Genomic DNA, 16486 nt, shown 5'->3' with positions numbered 1-16486 from the left:
CCATTACACAGGCAGAAAGAGGAAAGAAAGGAGAAAATATTAACCATTTATTAGCTTGTAAATGTTTTCTGTGATTGAAGACCCTCTTTGTCAAATATATGGCCTACATAATTTAAATGATTACTAAATGCCTAGTCTAGCAAGCAAGACCATCAAATTCTGTGTTTTCATTTGGTAAATCAGCTTGGCATTCGAAAAGTTATTTAAACACTGTCATTCATTCGATGCTAAGGAGCTTAGCTAGAAAGTCAACCGACCAGCTATCCGTCCTTCATCAAACAAAGCTGAAGTGGAGCAATTAGTCTCATCCCTCTCATCAAATACAATTACATGAAGCACATCTGTTATGTTTTTCAGCAGAATGCTTGTTGCGCTGCCTGCACTGAGCTGTGCAGCTCTGACAGCTGCAGTGCCTGCATTTGCTTTAGGGAACTTTTTTAATAAGAGGCTCATGAGCTATCTAATGTAATGGCATAATCAGCATGATACATTAAACATTACCAGTTATGCTATTGTCTTTAATTAAGCTAATGAATACATTAATTAGCAAATATATATGTCAACATACTTGTCTTCACATAACAGACGCCACCATAATCTCCACATATCATATACCATGGTGTCGGGACATAAAAATACATAACTTTCGCTCATTGGCACCGACCATGACTGGGTATCTTCTTCAAATGTTGTCCATTTTGGGCCATTTATTACAATGAAAAATTTGCCAGACAAAGTGTTTTATCGTGTGACACCTAACACTTCAAAGAGAAAGAAGCTTGTAAGACATGCATATCTCCATTTAAATAGAATGCAGATACCATGATGTCAAGAGCCATTACATTACATTATTTCTCTTTCATTATACTGTATGTTAGGAAATAACATGTGGAGATCAGAAACCCCATCCTGGAAACAAGACAAACATTTGAACAATTTCCATTTATCCTCCTGTTGCCAACGACCTGACTGTACTGTGTCTGTTTTGTAAATATCATCTATTTGTTAGTTAAGTTCACAACAAAGTGACGATGAAAAACTTCAGGTCAGGTCAGATCTGGCCGGCTCTTTTGCAAAGAACCTGCAAACATTGTCAAATGTTTAAAAAAAAAACCCCCCAAAAAAACAATACCATGGGAAAAATGTCAAGATTTGCATTTACACCTACTTATACTTCATCAGTAGAAAGTGGAACTGCTGAACCTTTGGCAAATATTTACCATTTCATAATTATTGAACAGATAGGACATAATACAAGAGCCACATACAGTATCTTCACAGATGTAAAGGGAAACTTCCTACACAATATTATGGTTTCACAGTTCAAATACAGTACTTCCACATAAGTTAATATGGGAAGGATTTTACAAGGCAAGACAATATATATACGGCCCTTGCAAAAGTCATATAAAAAAAATGTTCTCAACTAAAAAAAACTAAAAGTAAAATGTTTTTTGTTTATTTGTGTGCGATGCGTGGCAGGCACATGTCTGTCTAGGTTGTTATTATCTAAGGAGGAGCTACTTAGCTATGCATATTAGCAGAAATATTCAAAGTTACGTACTGTAACTTTGAATATTTCTGCTAATATGCTCCTCTACCTCTGAAACAGGTAGTATTCAGAACTCTCCCTCCTCTCACTAAACTGACGACACTGACCAGGTAATCGGACGCAGTGACCAGCTACAGCATCTAAACACGTCTCTACAATGGAGAGCTTTATCCTCAAAACACTGCCTGTCGTAAGTGTATCAGGAGTATGTGGACAGTATGTATATGTAACAGATAGGATGTACTGGTCTGATGCTCCGTCACACTGTAGGCAACACTACACTGGTCTGGTCCCGGTCACCAGCGCGAGGATCGCGGTGAAGATCAACGAGACAGCAGGTCAGCAGCTGCTTAGCTGGATCGGTCTGTACAGAGAACCACAAAACCCAACTGTCTGGAAGTGGTCAGGAGGGGGACATGCATCATCCCTGCTCTGGGCTCATGGACAACCAACTAACAATTATATTCGTCACCAAGGCGCCAAAGGTTTACACTATAAATTGCCTAAGGGTTGGTATAATTTTGGAGAGTTTCGTTCTCTACCCTTCTTCTGCTTGAGTCTGCTTGTGGTGAAAGAGAGGAAGACATGGGAAGAGGCTCTGCAGCACTGCAGGGAGCAACACACCAACCTCACCAGCCTGGTCTCTGAGACAGAGGTCCTGCTGGCCCAGAGAGAGATCAGGCCAGACCACTGAGCATGTGTGGAGCGGCCTGTGCTACCTGGCAGACCGCTGGCTGTGGGTGAATGGAGACCCGCTGGAGTACCAAGCCTGGAGCCAGGGAAAACACCAGCACCAGGTCTCATGTTGTCTCTTTTGTAGTCTTGCAATCGTTGCTAGCTTGTATCAATTTTGTCTAACCATTTCAAAAATCTTTCACGACATACAGTAGAAACATTTCAGAAGACTGTTTTATACATGTTTAATCCTCAACCATACTCTCCCTTGAACATATTCTATACTTTCCACATACGATCCAATCAGTATTTATATGAAATCATGCAGCAGCAAGATCATATTGATTCAACACTGTATAATGTATATTACCAGTGTCCAGCATGGAGCCGTCGCTATGGAGCCGTGAGAAAACGGGGACAGAGGGAGAGCCGCGACTGCCTGGAGAGACTCCACTTCATCTGCGACTGAGCCTCTGCAGCCTACCATGCGTGTCACATTTGGCTAATTTCTTTCTATATAGCCACAGCCATATGGTAGCAGCTACACTTTGTAATTATGTTTGCTTGCTCATCTAATATATACTTCTTTACGTTTGTTTATTTACTTTATAGCCCTTTATCAGAAGCATGTCTCAAAGCACTTTACAGATAAAGGAACTAACTAGTTACTTACTAGATCTAAATGATCAACAATCAATAGAACAGAATGATATAGGACAAACATCTTTAAAATGTACAACACAATTTTACCCTAATGATAAACCTTTAAAGACTCAACACTGACTAACATTTTACAACCAACTTATCTGCTGATGCACTTACAGTTTGAGTGAAGACATAATTTGAGGAACTTTTAATTGTTAATATTCTTAAACTTCGATATTCTGTATAGTATCTGTTACATATGTTCTTTGCAATGATTTTACATTATGTTCACAGACGTTTCACAAATTCAGTGATGCTGAGCTCACACCATCATTACTCTAATGTACGTAAATTCACTTGGGAAATTACATCACATAGGCAGTGTTTCAACTGGAACAAAAAACATTTTAGGACTGAACAGTGGTGAGTACTTTTGAAACTTTTTGAATACTACTAGGGATGAGAAGTCAGTGCAGTCCCTTCCCTATTTGCCTAAACGTTTTGTTTGCTTCAAGTTAGAATAGCTAAAGAGTGATTTCAGATACTGGGTGAGGTATTATTGACAAGCTGCTCCAGTTTGGCTCAATGAGTAGCAAATTGCACTAACAGTGCCAAAGTTGGGAATTCTATTCTTACTGGGCGCCCCCATATTAAAAGTGTATTCGGTCATGGTGCTGTGTGACACTGTGGATAAAAGCATCAACCAAACAGCATGCATTTATGTGTGTGTGTGGTACCTTGCAGCAGCTGCCAGCAGGTTCTTGGCGTTTGCTGCTCCAGGATCTACAGACAGGGACTTGGCAGCCAAGAGCAGCTTGCTAGAGGCCATGGAGATGTTCTTCAGGTTACCAATTACCTGGATCTGGTCATCCTTTTTCTGTAATGATGTGACACAGCACACATAAGAAAAAAAACATAAAAACAACAACAACAAAAAAAACATAATTCAACTTGGCTAACTCGTTGAGCAGTGGTTTTCAACTTGTGCCCCTGGGAAGAAGTAAGCAAGTAATCATTGTTTCAGAGTGTTGTCATTGATTCCTTACATACTGGTTTAAAAATAATTTAGACAAATGTGGGTCGCCACAGGATTGTGAGGTTTTGGTCAAATAGTCTTTAAAATTGCTAAAGATTTGATATTTTGAGTAGTTTAATACATAAACAGAAACATTTAATTCATAGCAACTTGTAGAGGGAGCAGAGCTGTGATTGTGAACTCAAATACACATTTGTTTTCTTAGCCTCCATATTCTATACAACCATACACTTGTTCAGTAATCAAAGATGGGACAAACCTTTTAGAACTAGGAAATGCAAATGTTTTAATAGTTTTGTTTATTTTTTTCCCATGCTATTTTTGATGCCTTTGGTGTTTATGTCTATGAACATGTGTATTGTTTATGCTCTTTAAACTATGTGAGTGTTTGTGTATGTGGAACAGGGCGTGGCTGGAAAAGAACATATGCTCAGCCAACACACCCTGGGTAAATAAAGGCTAAATAAAAAACAAAAAAACATAAAAGAACACCTGCAAATATTGTCAAAAGAATCCGTATGTTCTCAGCAGTATTGTGTGTGATGGAACCTGGAAGCTTTCTGCACAACGTGTGTGTGCGAGTGTGTATCTTCATCTAAGAGTCTGCTTAACATAACTATTCTACACCGATTGTAAGCATAGATATTCCTTGATTCTGGGAAAAATAAAACCAAACATCTGAAAATAGGGAAAAATGAAATGAAGTTTGGGCAGAATTAAGAGGAGAGAGAATAAAACATTCTCTCTCCAATTCAAAATTAATAAATAAAACTGTTCAAAATAGTTGTTCTTAGGTGAGGAAATGGAAGGCACAAGGAATCCAGGAAAGACTTGAGGTCTGTCATTATCTGTTCCCACTATGAATGATACTCAAGTCGAGAGAATAAGATCACAACCGCAATCTACATTTACACTGTGTAACGTTAAATGCTTTCCCAACTTCTGGCAAAAAAGCTAGTTTCTTAAGAGAATGACATCTCCTGTTTCTTTTTTTTTTAAGATCAGATCATCTATGGTTCCCCAGTAAAATGTTAGTGGCCACACTATGGCAGTCACCAGGGACACATTTAGTGATCTGTGTCATGCCACACTCATTTCCCCTCACACACACCATCATCAATTCAGACTGATACAAAGACCTTTAACTCTCATCTCATTTAGGCAGAAATCCCCTGGACTGAGCCAAGAGACAACATGAAAGGAGTCCTGTGTATTCAATAATGTCTGACGAGGAGCTTAGGCTGGCTAAATCATAAAAGCATCGTCTATAAACCCCTTCTTAAAACTCACTTTTATAGACTCGGCTTTATGTAATCAGCTTTTATTAATGGTCTTTGATCTCCCTGTTATGATCTACTTTTATACTCTTGCCTTGCGTTTATATTTCTTACCTTGCAGTTATTGATTTTGCCGTCAATTTCATAAGTTTTTGTATTTTTATTTTTTTTTACATTTGTAAAGCGCTTTGTAAGTATGTTTTAAAAAGTGCTGTATATTATGTATGTTATATCTATTACTACTTGAGAGACCCTGACTTTCTTGTGAAACGGATATGCAACCGGACGTACCGGAGTGTGCCCGGCCATCTCGATGCCGGCATCCAGGAACTCATCAAAGTCTTGGCTGAAGTTCCCAGAGGCCACAGCCAGCTGGCTGCTGGAGCCTCTGGAGGCGTGGACCACCTCCCCCGCCGACTGGTTCAGGTCCGCTGCCGTTTGGTTCAGCTCACTCTGGGCGTCCTGGAACGACTTGGAGGATGGAGGGATCTGGACGGAGGACACAGAGAGGTGGGTGAACCATGACAGATGACATATTTTTGACATGTGTTGGTTGAAAATCAAAGTGGATCTGTAATAGTGAAATATTGGTGTCATAGTTTTAAACAATACAAATTAATTGTGGATAAGCGGTTCAGTGGTTTAAAGGGGAAAAAAAAGGAAAAGAAATGGGCCATGATGAGGACTCGAGTTGATCTGCCATTAACTGAGTCCTTAACACAGTCGAGTCCTTGGACCAACTGAAACAAACACATTTAAAACTAACATTCTAACCAAATCTTTGATAAAGATGAAGCATCTTCTACAGAGCTGGTGTCAAATGAGCTGAGGTGGATGGTAGTTCAGATTAATCAAATTCTAGCTCAAGTACTGGCGCTACAATCCAGAAATCAACAACACAAGTGCAGACAAGCATCCAGTGTTGATCCCAGCTGCCTTCCACCACGGTGGAAGGCAGCTGGGATGTCAGTTATGCGGCCATTAACAGAGACACAGATTTGACAAACATTTATACTGGTTCTGGATAATCATCATCACACATCCAGACATGAAATTAGATGCCGCATGCAAGAGTGAGGAACGAGTTGAAAAATTGATGTCACAATTCAACAGCAGCAGCATTTGAGCCTTCAGAATGCATCATAAAAAAACACTGAACACAGTTCAGATAAGCATTCAGTACTGAATCTTATAAGATTCACTAAACCACATAACTGAGAAACTACTTACAGGTAAGGAAAAAAAAAATCACTACAAAAATAACATGACACTTTCCTTACTGCATCAACATAATGATTCTAAGAATCAGTATTTAAGTCACATTCCAAGGCTGTGAACCAGGAGCCACATAATGATTTTAATCAAAAGGATGCTCTTGAAAGTAGAAAACGACTCAAAACGCTCCTTGAAATAATGCTTGAAGGTCTGAAAGGCCTCAAATTTTATCTAGCAACTGATTTTGCTTTTCACTTGTGTATATATAATTAATCTTTCTATATCCCTAAAAGGTATTTCAGCTTTCATTGTAGAGAACTGAAAGAAAAACTGAATGTTATGTCACTGTGTTACAGTATGAAAATCATAATACAATCTGGCGCATTGCTTAAGATTAACAGTTGTAATACACCATTATTGTGACCCAAGTCTCATAATAATAATGATTCACAGCCCTACTCACAGTCTCAAGCAGCAGCTTCTTGCTGGCCTCTCCGATGCTCTTGAGAGCCATGTCCACGTCCTTCTGGCCGGGCAGACAGTTGACGCAGTTATTCAGGGAGTGGGACACGGCCTTGGCCACCTGGAGCACAGAGCAGGGAGATGTAGGTGGGTGAGATGTGTACAGGTGAGCTCAAGCACGTGTGTGTGAACGGTATGTACAGGCGAACTGACATGATCCTGAAGTGCCTGTGCTGAGCTAGAAATCTGAATCCAAAATGCTAATGAGCCAGGCAGCAGTGCAGAATAATTGATGTCACCAATTTGCACTTGTGTTTCTTACAGATGCCAACCAATATGTCTGTGTGTCCCTCTGGGCGCGTAACAAAACACATTACCGACTGCCAAAACAGAAGCACATGACAACATGAAAGGATCAGAGTGAAGCGTTTCATTGAGATAATAATTTAAAAGAGCAGCGTAATGAACTCCACTTTGAATCCCATATCCATTTATGACGAAGAAAAATATTATTTGCTTCTCATTTTCAAGATGACAAACACATCCGTTGTTTTTCTGATCCCCTTATTCATTTCTCTACATTGCCATCAAGAAACGCATAATTTATTCATTTTGTGGAGAGAATATGAGGAGGACAAGGCATAAATAATTGATGCACTTGGGCTAAAAATCTGCCACTCAGTTTATTATAAGAATTCCTTGCTGTATTTGACAGGTGTTTGGTTTCATGTACTAAGCAGATTTAGCCATTTACCTGGCTCATACTTTGTCCAACATCTAATAAAAAATTATCTTGGGAATCAGATGGAGCTCTGCTGGGAAAGACTGCTGACCTTTACCCTACCCTATAATCTTACATGGCTGCCAGTTTAATTATTTCAAAACAAACAGGCCCTGTTTAACTACCCTTTAAAAAGTCATAACCCTTCAATTCTATGTAAATCTGGCTCGTTGAAGACATAGAGCCCAGTGTTAGTCAGATTTTTATTAGGATCTCTTTTAGCCCAAATTGGCTACTATTCCAAGAGTCCTAAATTAATGACACTTTAATCAATACAAAACAAAACACACTAATAAAAATGTACATATACATAATACTATTAAATGATTCGGCAAATTAATTAAGCGCACAATTGGCTGTTTAAGGGTGCGATCACACCCACAGTTCATTTTTTTTGTCCGAACCATAATGGGCAAGTTTACTTTACATTTTTGTATTTGGGTTGTTCAGGTTCGCACTGCCAATTACAAGCAAACCAGGGCTTGTAAACAAAAGTCACATGAACTCACAAGTATCTTGATTATTGGACAGAGCTTTGTTAATCTGTATTAGGTTACCAAAACAGCCTCAGAGTCGATCATGGTAGGCAAAACAGACAGACAAGCAGACTACACTGCGTACCCCAGGCTGCCCTAACCCATCTCACCTGCGCCAGCCTCTGCTGGCTTTCGGCATCTCCGGGGGAAATCAATGCCTCCTTTGCCTCATGGATGAGAAGCGCCGAGCCCTCCATGACGTCACGAGCCGAGTCCAGCATGGCAGCGGCGGCCTTGGGGTCTGTGGTGGAAGCGGCGACACCCCGGGCCGCCTGGGCCAGTGTTTTCAGGGCCTGGGCCGTCTCCCGGGCCGCTATCCCTACACACAGGAGCAGAGGCCACCGGACAGGAGAAAGCAAGTGTGAATTGAGATGTGGCAGACACCAACTACAGTCAGCAAAAGTAATGTATCACAGACAACTTACACAGCTTTGATAATTCAGGATTACATGTTACTATTGTGCACCAATTTTCAATTTTCACACATACTGACATCTAATTGTATGGGATGTTGATTTAATGTATAAAAAGTAGTTTCTCTGTTTTGACAAACGTGTGTCGCAACCAAGAGTTCCTACGAAATGTAATTTGGTCCAAGAGGCTTTTTGCCTCACAGGCAGTAGCTAACAATGCCAGTCCCTGGAGAAATGTGACATTTCACTTAAAAAACATCAGTTGAATGGGATAAAACAAATTGAATCAAGCCATATTAGATGCTGCAGTTTACAAGATTACTTAAGGAAAGTAACATGGGCTCCAGCCGATAGGAACATTTCTCCTCAGTTTGGAGAGTTTTTTCTATGAGAGTTTCAACTTGGCCGTGTGCTGAATTCAACCAAGGACATTAAAAGGTAATAAAAAAAAACTCCTGAAAATTTTTTGCTACTTTTTGCTACTTTATAAAAACACACTTTATGTTTATTGTATTACACAAAGCAATCTATTTGATGAACACTATGAGAGACTGGGAGCCAGCTAGGGAAAATATCCAGTGAATACCTAAGAAGCACTTACTTTAAAGTTTTGAGGCTGTATAATGGGTCAAGATAATTCAATCTCACCTCAAGTAGTTCAAATATGTTAAAACTATTTTGAAAAATATTTTTGCCAAGGTCAATATAATAGCAGCTCCCACCTGTGTAGTGTTCGTTTCCCTGTGCAGCACAAGTTAGCAGCTGAGCCATAGAGGATCCCACTGACTTAGAGGTGCTGCCCAGGTCCTGAGCACACTTCTCCAACTGCAGGAAAATGGAAAATCAGCTTCAGATAAGTAAAGAAGAGTATAAACAAAATGGTATGCTGCAGAATGATCTAGTAGTATATGTTCACTGAATAGCTCACAGTAGCTGCTATTTTCAATACAATGTTTGGAAGAATGAATCTTGAGATGACCGTATGGCTCTGAAATGACCCTTACCGATTCTCCAGGTAGTGGTTTCAGTTGTCCATTTACAGCAGCCAGCTTCGCATCTTGTAGCTCACTTCTCAGGGTCTGGATTGCAGTGAGCGCAGAGTCAATCTCCATGGGGCCGCAGGCTTCATGAGCCTACAAAACACAGCAGACAGGCACTTAAAGTCCCAATGAAACCGCATTCTGAGAGCATCTTCCTTCATTAATGTGATGTGTTTGAGACAGGATACTAGGGTAGGACATAAGGCGGGGAGGGATCATTCAAAAGTGCAAACCAATGGGTTATCAGTTAGGGTGAAAAAAGCAGTTGTACTTAATGGGAGGGGTGGCGTTGTTCAAAAATCTGTGATGGTTTTATTGGTCGTTTTTATGTCGCCTCCTGGTACATGATGAAGTCACTACTCAAAATTTTCAATTTTTACAGTAAGTAAAAGTAATGAGATTTTGATATAAAAATAAAAAAAGAGACATTTTTTTTTGCCATAAATTGTTAAATAGGTGTGATAGTTTGAATGAGCTAAAAAGGCAAAAAGGTCATTTCAGTGTGACTTTAAATTCTGTCAATGTCAAGACACTTAAATGTCTCTCAGAGCATCTACCTGCTACCTGTATATATCATATAATTTTATTTTATCTGTGAGGTACGTTTATAAGCCCACTTGGGTTTCAAATCTCTCCGGCAAATGACCTTTTTCTTTTGTTGTGTCATTATTGTTTTTCTTTCATGTTGCGAATAAATAAAACCTAAACCCTAAACACTGGGCTTGTGCATGCATGTATGTGTTTGTGTACATGTGTAAGGCAGTGTCTTCCTGCATGCACTGCCACATGTGTGTGTCTGTGCTCTACCTTCTGTGCAGAAGTCCTGAGCTCAGCCAGGCAGGTGGCCAGGTTCTTGGCACACTGACCCAGTTGCATGGCCGCAGCCTGGTCCGTCACCGTGGGAACAGAAGACTTCGCCGATGTCACCATCTTACTGCCGGGCTGCAGAGTGGGAAAGAAAGGTGGGAATGACTTTTGAATAAAAATGTTTCAAATTTAGAATAAAAGATACATGTTCCAGAACCAGTTGAGAGGCTTGATGTGTCGGAGCACCAACGGGCATCAGGGGAGACCCACAAACTGCAGCAGCTATGGGGTGCCACTGAGGCGCTCATCATGTAATCCCACAACACTGCTTCTTTAACTATATGATTACACCAAAAAGAGGTTACAGGCCTATTTGTGATGGGTCCCCATGTGGCAGAAACACTATTCATATTTTCTTCAGCCTGGTTCCCAGTGCAAGGTGGTGTGGGGACAAAAAGCTTTAACAATTCCCTCTCTACAAAAGGTGAGAAGTGGAGTGTGTGGGTGTGGGTGTGGGTGTGGGTGTGGGTGTGGGTGCGTGTGCGTGCGTGTGCGTGTTTTGTACCTGTAGGAAGTTCTGGCTGGCAATGATGAGAGCCAGCTGCGCACTGAGGTCTTCTGGCTGGGCCTGACTGCCTCGCACCCCCTGGACTAGCTGTGGGATGTGGTCTGCCACTGCCTACACACACACACACACACACACACACACACACACATAAACACAAGTCACCAGGTAAATAACAGCTTCAGAATAAAATCATTTTACATCATCATACTATACCACACATCATCAAGTAAGCAATTTGCATGAGCACAACACAGTGACTTTCAGCCAGTCTATAAAACAGGATGTCATGAGGATATCAAAGAAAAAGAGTGAGGGAAAAACACATTAAAAAACCTGAGTACATTGCACCCCTCCTATCAGTGCTCTGCCTCACCTTACAGCTCTGCACCAGTTGCTGGTGGGCAGCAGTGTTCTTGTTGGAGGCGGCAGCGTTTTGAGAGGCAGCGATGGTCTGCGTGGCTGCAGCCGCAGCTTGCTTGGCAGCATTCTGAGCACACACACACACACACACACACACACACAATATAGACATGGGTGGAATAGAGGTGTTCAGTTTAAACCCACACACACATATGCACATGTAAAAACACAATTTTTTTTTTAACTTGTGGCTCTCTTTCTGTCTCTGTATCACTCTCTCTGAATGTCTCCATTTAAAGCAAAGGCTTCTCAGGTCGCAGTTCTGTTTTTGAGGCTGAATATTTGAAGAATCTACTGTGGGGTCAGCAGTCAGTGACTTCAAATCCTGGCCCTGAGCATTTCTAGAAATGTGTTCATCTTTCTTTACATTTCCCCAATTCCGATCCATAAAAAAAAACAAAAAAAACTAAAAGCATCTCTGGGAATGTAAGCCACATGGATATTTTATTCAACAATAGTATATTAGAAATGCATTTATGCAAGTGGAAACAAAGCACAAATAAAATTATCTTTAGATGTTCAAGTTCAAAATAAGGTCTTGCACATTCTGTATTCAAAACAAATAAATTATAGTAAAATAATACTGCTAATCCTACAGCTACTACTACTGATAACAATAAAACAAGCATAGTGCATCTTTGCGGAATACGGCAGGACAAGGAACTAAACTTGCTTGTAACCTGTCTAACAAAGGCTGTAAAACCCATAAATCCTGACCCATATAGAAGTTGAAAAATGTTTTGGAAATGGAATGGAGCAGTGAGTGAAACAACCCTACAGGGCGAGGGCAAAAAAACCTTTCAATCCCTGTTGGAGTTAGATGAGTATTTTCCCCAGGTCTGACCCACTTCAGCCAGTCCAACCCTCTAAGATACTAGTGACTTTCTTTTTGAAATTAGCTTGAAAGATAAACCTAGCAATCCTCATGTTTTCCTCTAAATATTTTCAATGTATTTGATTCTCACTCCTCTGGTTAACTTTAACTGTAGCCATTTCACTCGGCTCAAAGTTTGAAAAAGAGGATATGGCTGACAAGCCTTTCAGGATACTGGATCCAGGCAGAGGTTCAGCTAGCACTGACCTCCAGTCTGTTGATGAGTTTCTTCTTAATGGCGTTCTGAGCAGCAGCGTTGGTGGCAACACGAAGCCCCTCAGCAGCCTCCCTCAGCCTCTGCTGCTGGTCCTCGTTCTCTGGGTACGCAGCCGCGCCCTGACAAAACACACAGGCTCACAGATCAGAAACCATATATAGATCATAATACATAAACAAACACACACACACATGAGCTTATTACTCAAAAAAGTAATATTACTTTACTTATTACAGGGTTCCCACCCTGATGTAAAATTACATGATTTTTCCATGACTTTCCCATAACTAGTGCCACCATGAACCAAACATTTTATTCCTCCTGGTTCGTTAGAGTCATTTATCAGCTCAGAAAAGTTGTAAAGGGATAACCAGTTTAGTTTCCACAATAGCTGGTCTTGCTGTGGAAAAAACTGAAAAACACAGTCTAATGCAATTAATGCCTTAAATAAGTCGTAAAAAAATACATTCCGGTAAAGTGACCCATTCGAAAGATTCCCTGATATTTGCCGGCTTCCTCAGAGACTTTATCAGATTCCCTGACTTTCCCTGTCAGGAACAGGCCTCACACTTTCATTGTAACCAATATTACTAAAATCGCAATAGTAATTTGTTGTACTTCATGTTTTTTAGAAAAGCAACAGCATTACCTAACATGTTCCTGAGTAGCACGTTAGTATCCATCACATCACACACACCTACTGAGATGTGCAGCAGTACACACACACACAACCACATACACATAATCTCAGAAAACGCAATCAGACGTAACAATCACCGCACTCAAACTCATGTTATATTTCAGCTGCAGCTCCTCTGCATTCTAGCAATCAGTGCCTTGTTTATGGCTGAATGTCAAGAGATGCTTCATATTCATAAACATGCAGCTCTAGTCTCTTTATCTTTGGGTTTACAGAGCTAGCCGTGCCCTGTGTGTACAACAGCTCCCTGGGTTCACTCAAGACCAATATCACTTAAAGCCTGCATGTCTCCTATTGTTGTTGTGAGGAGCCATGGAGAGAAAGGCTAAGCCCGCTGCCATTAGGTTAATTATCTGGGAGCTGAGTAGCTTCACCTGTAGCTGCACAGAGGTGTGTGTGTGTGTATGTGTGTGTGTAACTAAAAATACATGCTACTGAGGTAATGTTTATGTTAACCCCATAACTGCTCATGTTTGGTTTTGTTGCAGCCTTTTTGAGAAACTGCAAGACAGTTTGCTTTATTTTCCATCAACATTTGCAGTAAAATGACAGTGACAAAGGACTTTTTTGCTGTCATTTGCCTGTTGGCAACTGCTTGCAATATTTACATGGAACAGCTAATTTGCAGAATTACTAAAAAATGCTGATTTCTGGAGGGAGTGACGATTCAACATGGAGAAGGAGCCTCGACAAAGCCAGGCCTTTGTTTTACTGATACGATGTACATACTTGTCAGAGTTTCAATATGCTCAATAGTTATATACCAGTAATTAATTCAAATTTTATAAGTAAACAGTGTGTAGAGCTCCTGCTCCAAGGGCAGGGTCAGAGAAACAACTAGCAGCAAACTAATTCTGACAGAATTCAAGAGAAACACATTAAGAAGCATGATCCATTACAATGTGCACAAACACATGATCAATACATACAGTGGTCAAGCAAATAATTGAACTACAGAACAACAGCTAAATCTACACCAGACACTTGCAACACACTTGGGTAGTCCCAGCTCATGTTACTCACTTCCCCATCTTTTTCCGTCTTCATAAAATAAGATAAATAAAGCACTTAAGGTAGACTACACATCTCGGCCCGCTATCAGCTCACTAAATAAGTTACCCAGGCAACGGCTGGCCGAGGTCTCAGCATTGACACAGATAAAGATATAGCTGTGACGGTGATTAATCTGGCATCAAACACTTCTAACCAGCTGGAAGGTAGGGCCTCATTTAACTTTCATGGTGGAAGGGGAGAGCTATTAATATTGGTCTGTGATTCAGTAGACAGATGATGAGATAGATGTAGACAGAGATATAATGAGATAAATAGATGGTATAGAGGGGGATTGGGTGAATGGCAAGCTAAACTTCCCTTTCATTTGATATCTTCTTACTCCTAATCATACTGCACTCCAAGCTGGAGCTGTAAGAATAATCTCTTGATAAATAATTTCAGTCCAAACACTGGTGCTATTCAAATCAGGAACCAAATGCCATTTAATAAATAGTAACCGGCCATTGGTCAATTTAAAACTGATGGCTCCAGTAAGAACCAAACCAACCTCGTCATAACCAAGTTGTCATCTTCCTCAAAGCTACACACGCACACACACACACACACACACACACACACACACACACACACACACACACACCAACAAGCGGCTGACTTCTCGTCTAGGATCAAACAATGCCACTATGTAAAATATTGATTTGGTGAAACTGTTCCATGATTTTGGACTATTGACACTGGGCTTATGGTCTTAAATTCTGCACACAAGCTCATTTTAGTGTAGACAATGTAAAAGGTCATCTTTTATCAGAAAAACCACCATGGCAACAAAACCAAGCAGAATCCCTTCCCACACGGCCATCTTTGGTTATCAACAACTTGTCTATGTTGGCAAGTTTGTCTTAACAGAACCACAGAATTTTTTTTGTTTTCACACTTAGGTGATTCACACCTGATTTTATCTTCACATTTACACAGACACAAAGACTCAATAAGGATGAGACACATATACTCGTGTCTCTGTCGAACACACACCTCCAGGGACGTACGGCTCTGTTTCTTTCCCCTGTGCAGCCGTTGAAAAGGTCACCTTGTTTGTATCAGAAAAGCAAAATCCAGCTCTCTGTCTATCTTAATCTGGGGATTTAGCGTAAGAAATGCAACTGCTCTGATTAAAACAAAACCTGTCAGGGACACTCCTTGGGTGCACTGTGTGCATAATGGAAAGGTATATTTTTAAACGTATTCTGTGAATGGAATAAAGCTTATTTTACAGTAGTGCCTCAGCTAACTCGGCTTACTGCTTTTTGTGAACAAAATTAGGTAAAAAACAAAAAACTAAAACTCACACCCTACTTACCTTTGCGGCCTCCACCATCCTAGCGGTGGCGTCGGCGAGCAGTTTGGCAGCAGCCAGCAGCTTCTTAGAGTTGTCGACGTCGACCTCTGCCTCGGCGTCAGACCTCATGGCGTTAACCAGGTCTGAGGTGGCCTGGGCCAGCACCCGCGCCTGACGAACCATCTCTCCTGGGAGGGGGGGGGGATTAAATTGTTAGCAAATGAGTTAGTGAATGAGTAATGAGAGAGATTGTGAGTATGTGAGGCAGAGGGTCAAAGTGAAACACAAGCAGAATGGCCATAGATTATTGTCTTGTGTAGCCAGAATTTCTCACATTATCTTTTAACTTAAAGAATAACCCAAACCCTAAACCTGACATCTATTGGTATAAACCAAGTTACTGAAATTGCCATCTGCTATTGGCTGATCTTTGCTACCTTTTATATAGTAGAGCAGATGGTGACATCACCCAGCAGCGATGGTTTTTTACCGTTGGATGTCAGACTTTACACAGATTTGGGTTTGGAGTTTAGTTACTCTTTAATTATCCAATTTTATCACTTTGCCACCAAGGGCAAAAATCTAGTAGGGGTTATTTCCATGGAATAATTTGGAATAAAAGCTTAAAAAAAAAAAAAAAAAAAAAAAAAATCTCCATCTACATTTCTTTAACCACTTACAATGTAGAACAATGTTCAAAACGATTTGCTTGATGGGTGTTATTGTGTGTGCAAGTTGGCAAGAATTTGATTGCCTTTGCAGTCATGTTTTGCACAGTGGGTGATTATAGGATGTGAATCTCTCCTCCCAATTTGACATGAATCTTGGTACAGAGCTAGTGATGCAATACAAGAGCAGGTCAATATGACTGCATTCATTTTTGATTTGATATGATTTGATGCAGTGTCATGAAGAGAG

The 16486-nt window shown here is 40.5% G+C and overlaps 1 protein-coding gene across 1 annotated transcript in view; it reads right to left on the bottom strand.

Moving 5' to 3' along the window:
* LOC139654008 (talin-2) overlaps positions 1-16486 on the bottom strand; it is a 70108-nt gene that overhangs the window by 28674 nt on the left and 24948 nt on the right. Inside the window, exons 20-30 of the mRNA XM_071531028.1 lie at positions 15590-15756; positions 12509-12637; positions 11381-11494; positions 11005-11118; positions 10440-10574; positions 9597-9725; positions 9315-9417; positions 8290-8498; positions 6864-6983; positions 5477-5674; positions 3610-3749 (exon numbers count right to left, since the gene is read on the bottom strand). Coding sequence (XP_071387129.1) covers positions 3610-3749; positions 5477-5674; positions 6864-6983; positions 8290-8498; positions 9315-9417; positions 9597-9725; positions 10440-10574; positions 11005-11118; positions 11381-11494; positions 12509-12637; positions 15590-15756 — 1558 coding nt within the window. The remainder of the gene's footprint in view (positions 1-3609; positions 3750-5476; positions 5675-6863; positions 6984-8289; positions 8499-9314; positions 9418-9596; positions 9726-10439; positions 10575-11004; positions 11119-11380; positions 11495-12508; positions 12638-15589; positions 15757-16486) is intronic.

This window comes from Centroberyx affinis, unplaced genomic scaffold, assembly GCF_046629955.1.
Source record: "Centroberyx affinis isolate AG114_WGS23_722 - 3 ecotype Tasmania unplaced genomic scaffold, CSIRO-AGI_Caff_v1 ptg000139l_1, whole genome shotgun sequence".
Taxonomy (NCBI): Eukaryota; Metazoa; Chordata; class Actinopteri; order Beryciformes; family Berycidae; genus Centroberyx; species Centroberyx affinis.
The sequence above is the reverse complement of the archived record's forward strand: the minus strand, read 5'-3'. Positions and strand labels throughout refer to the sequence as shown.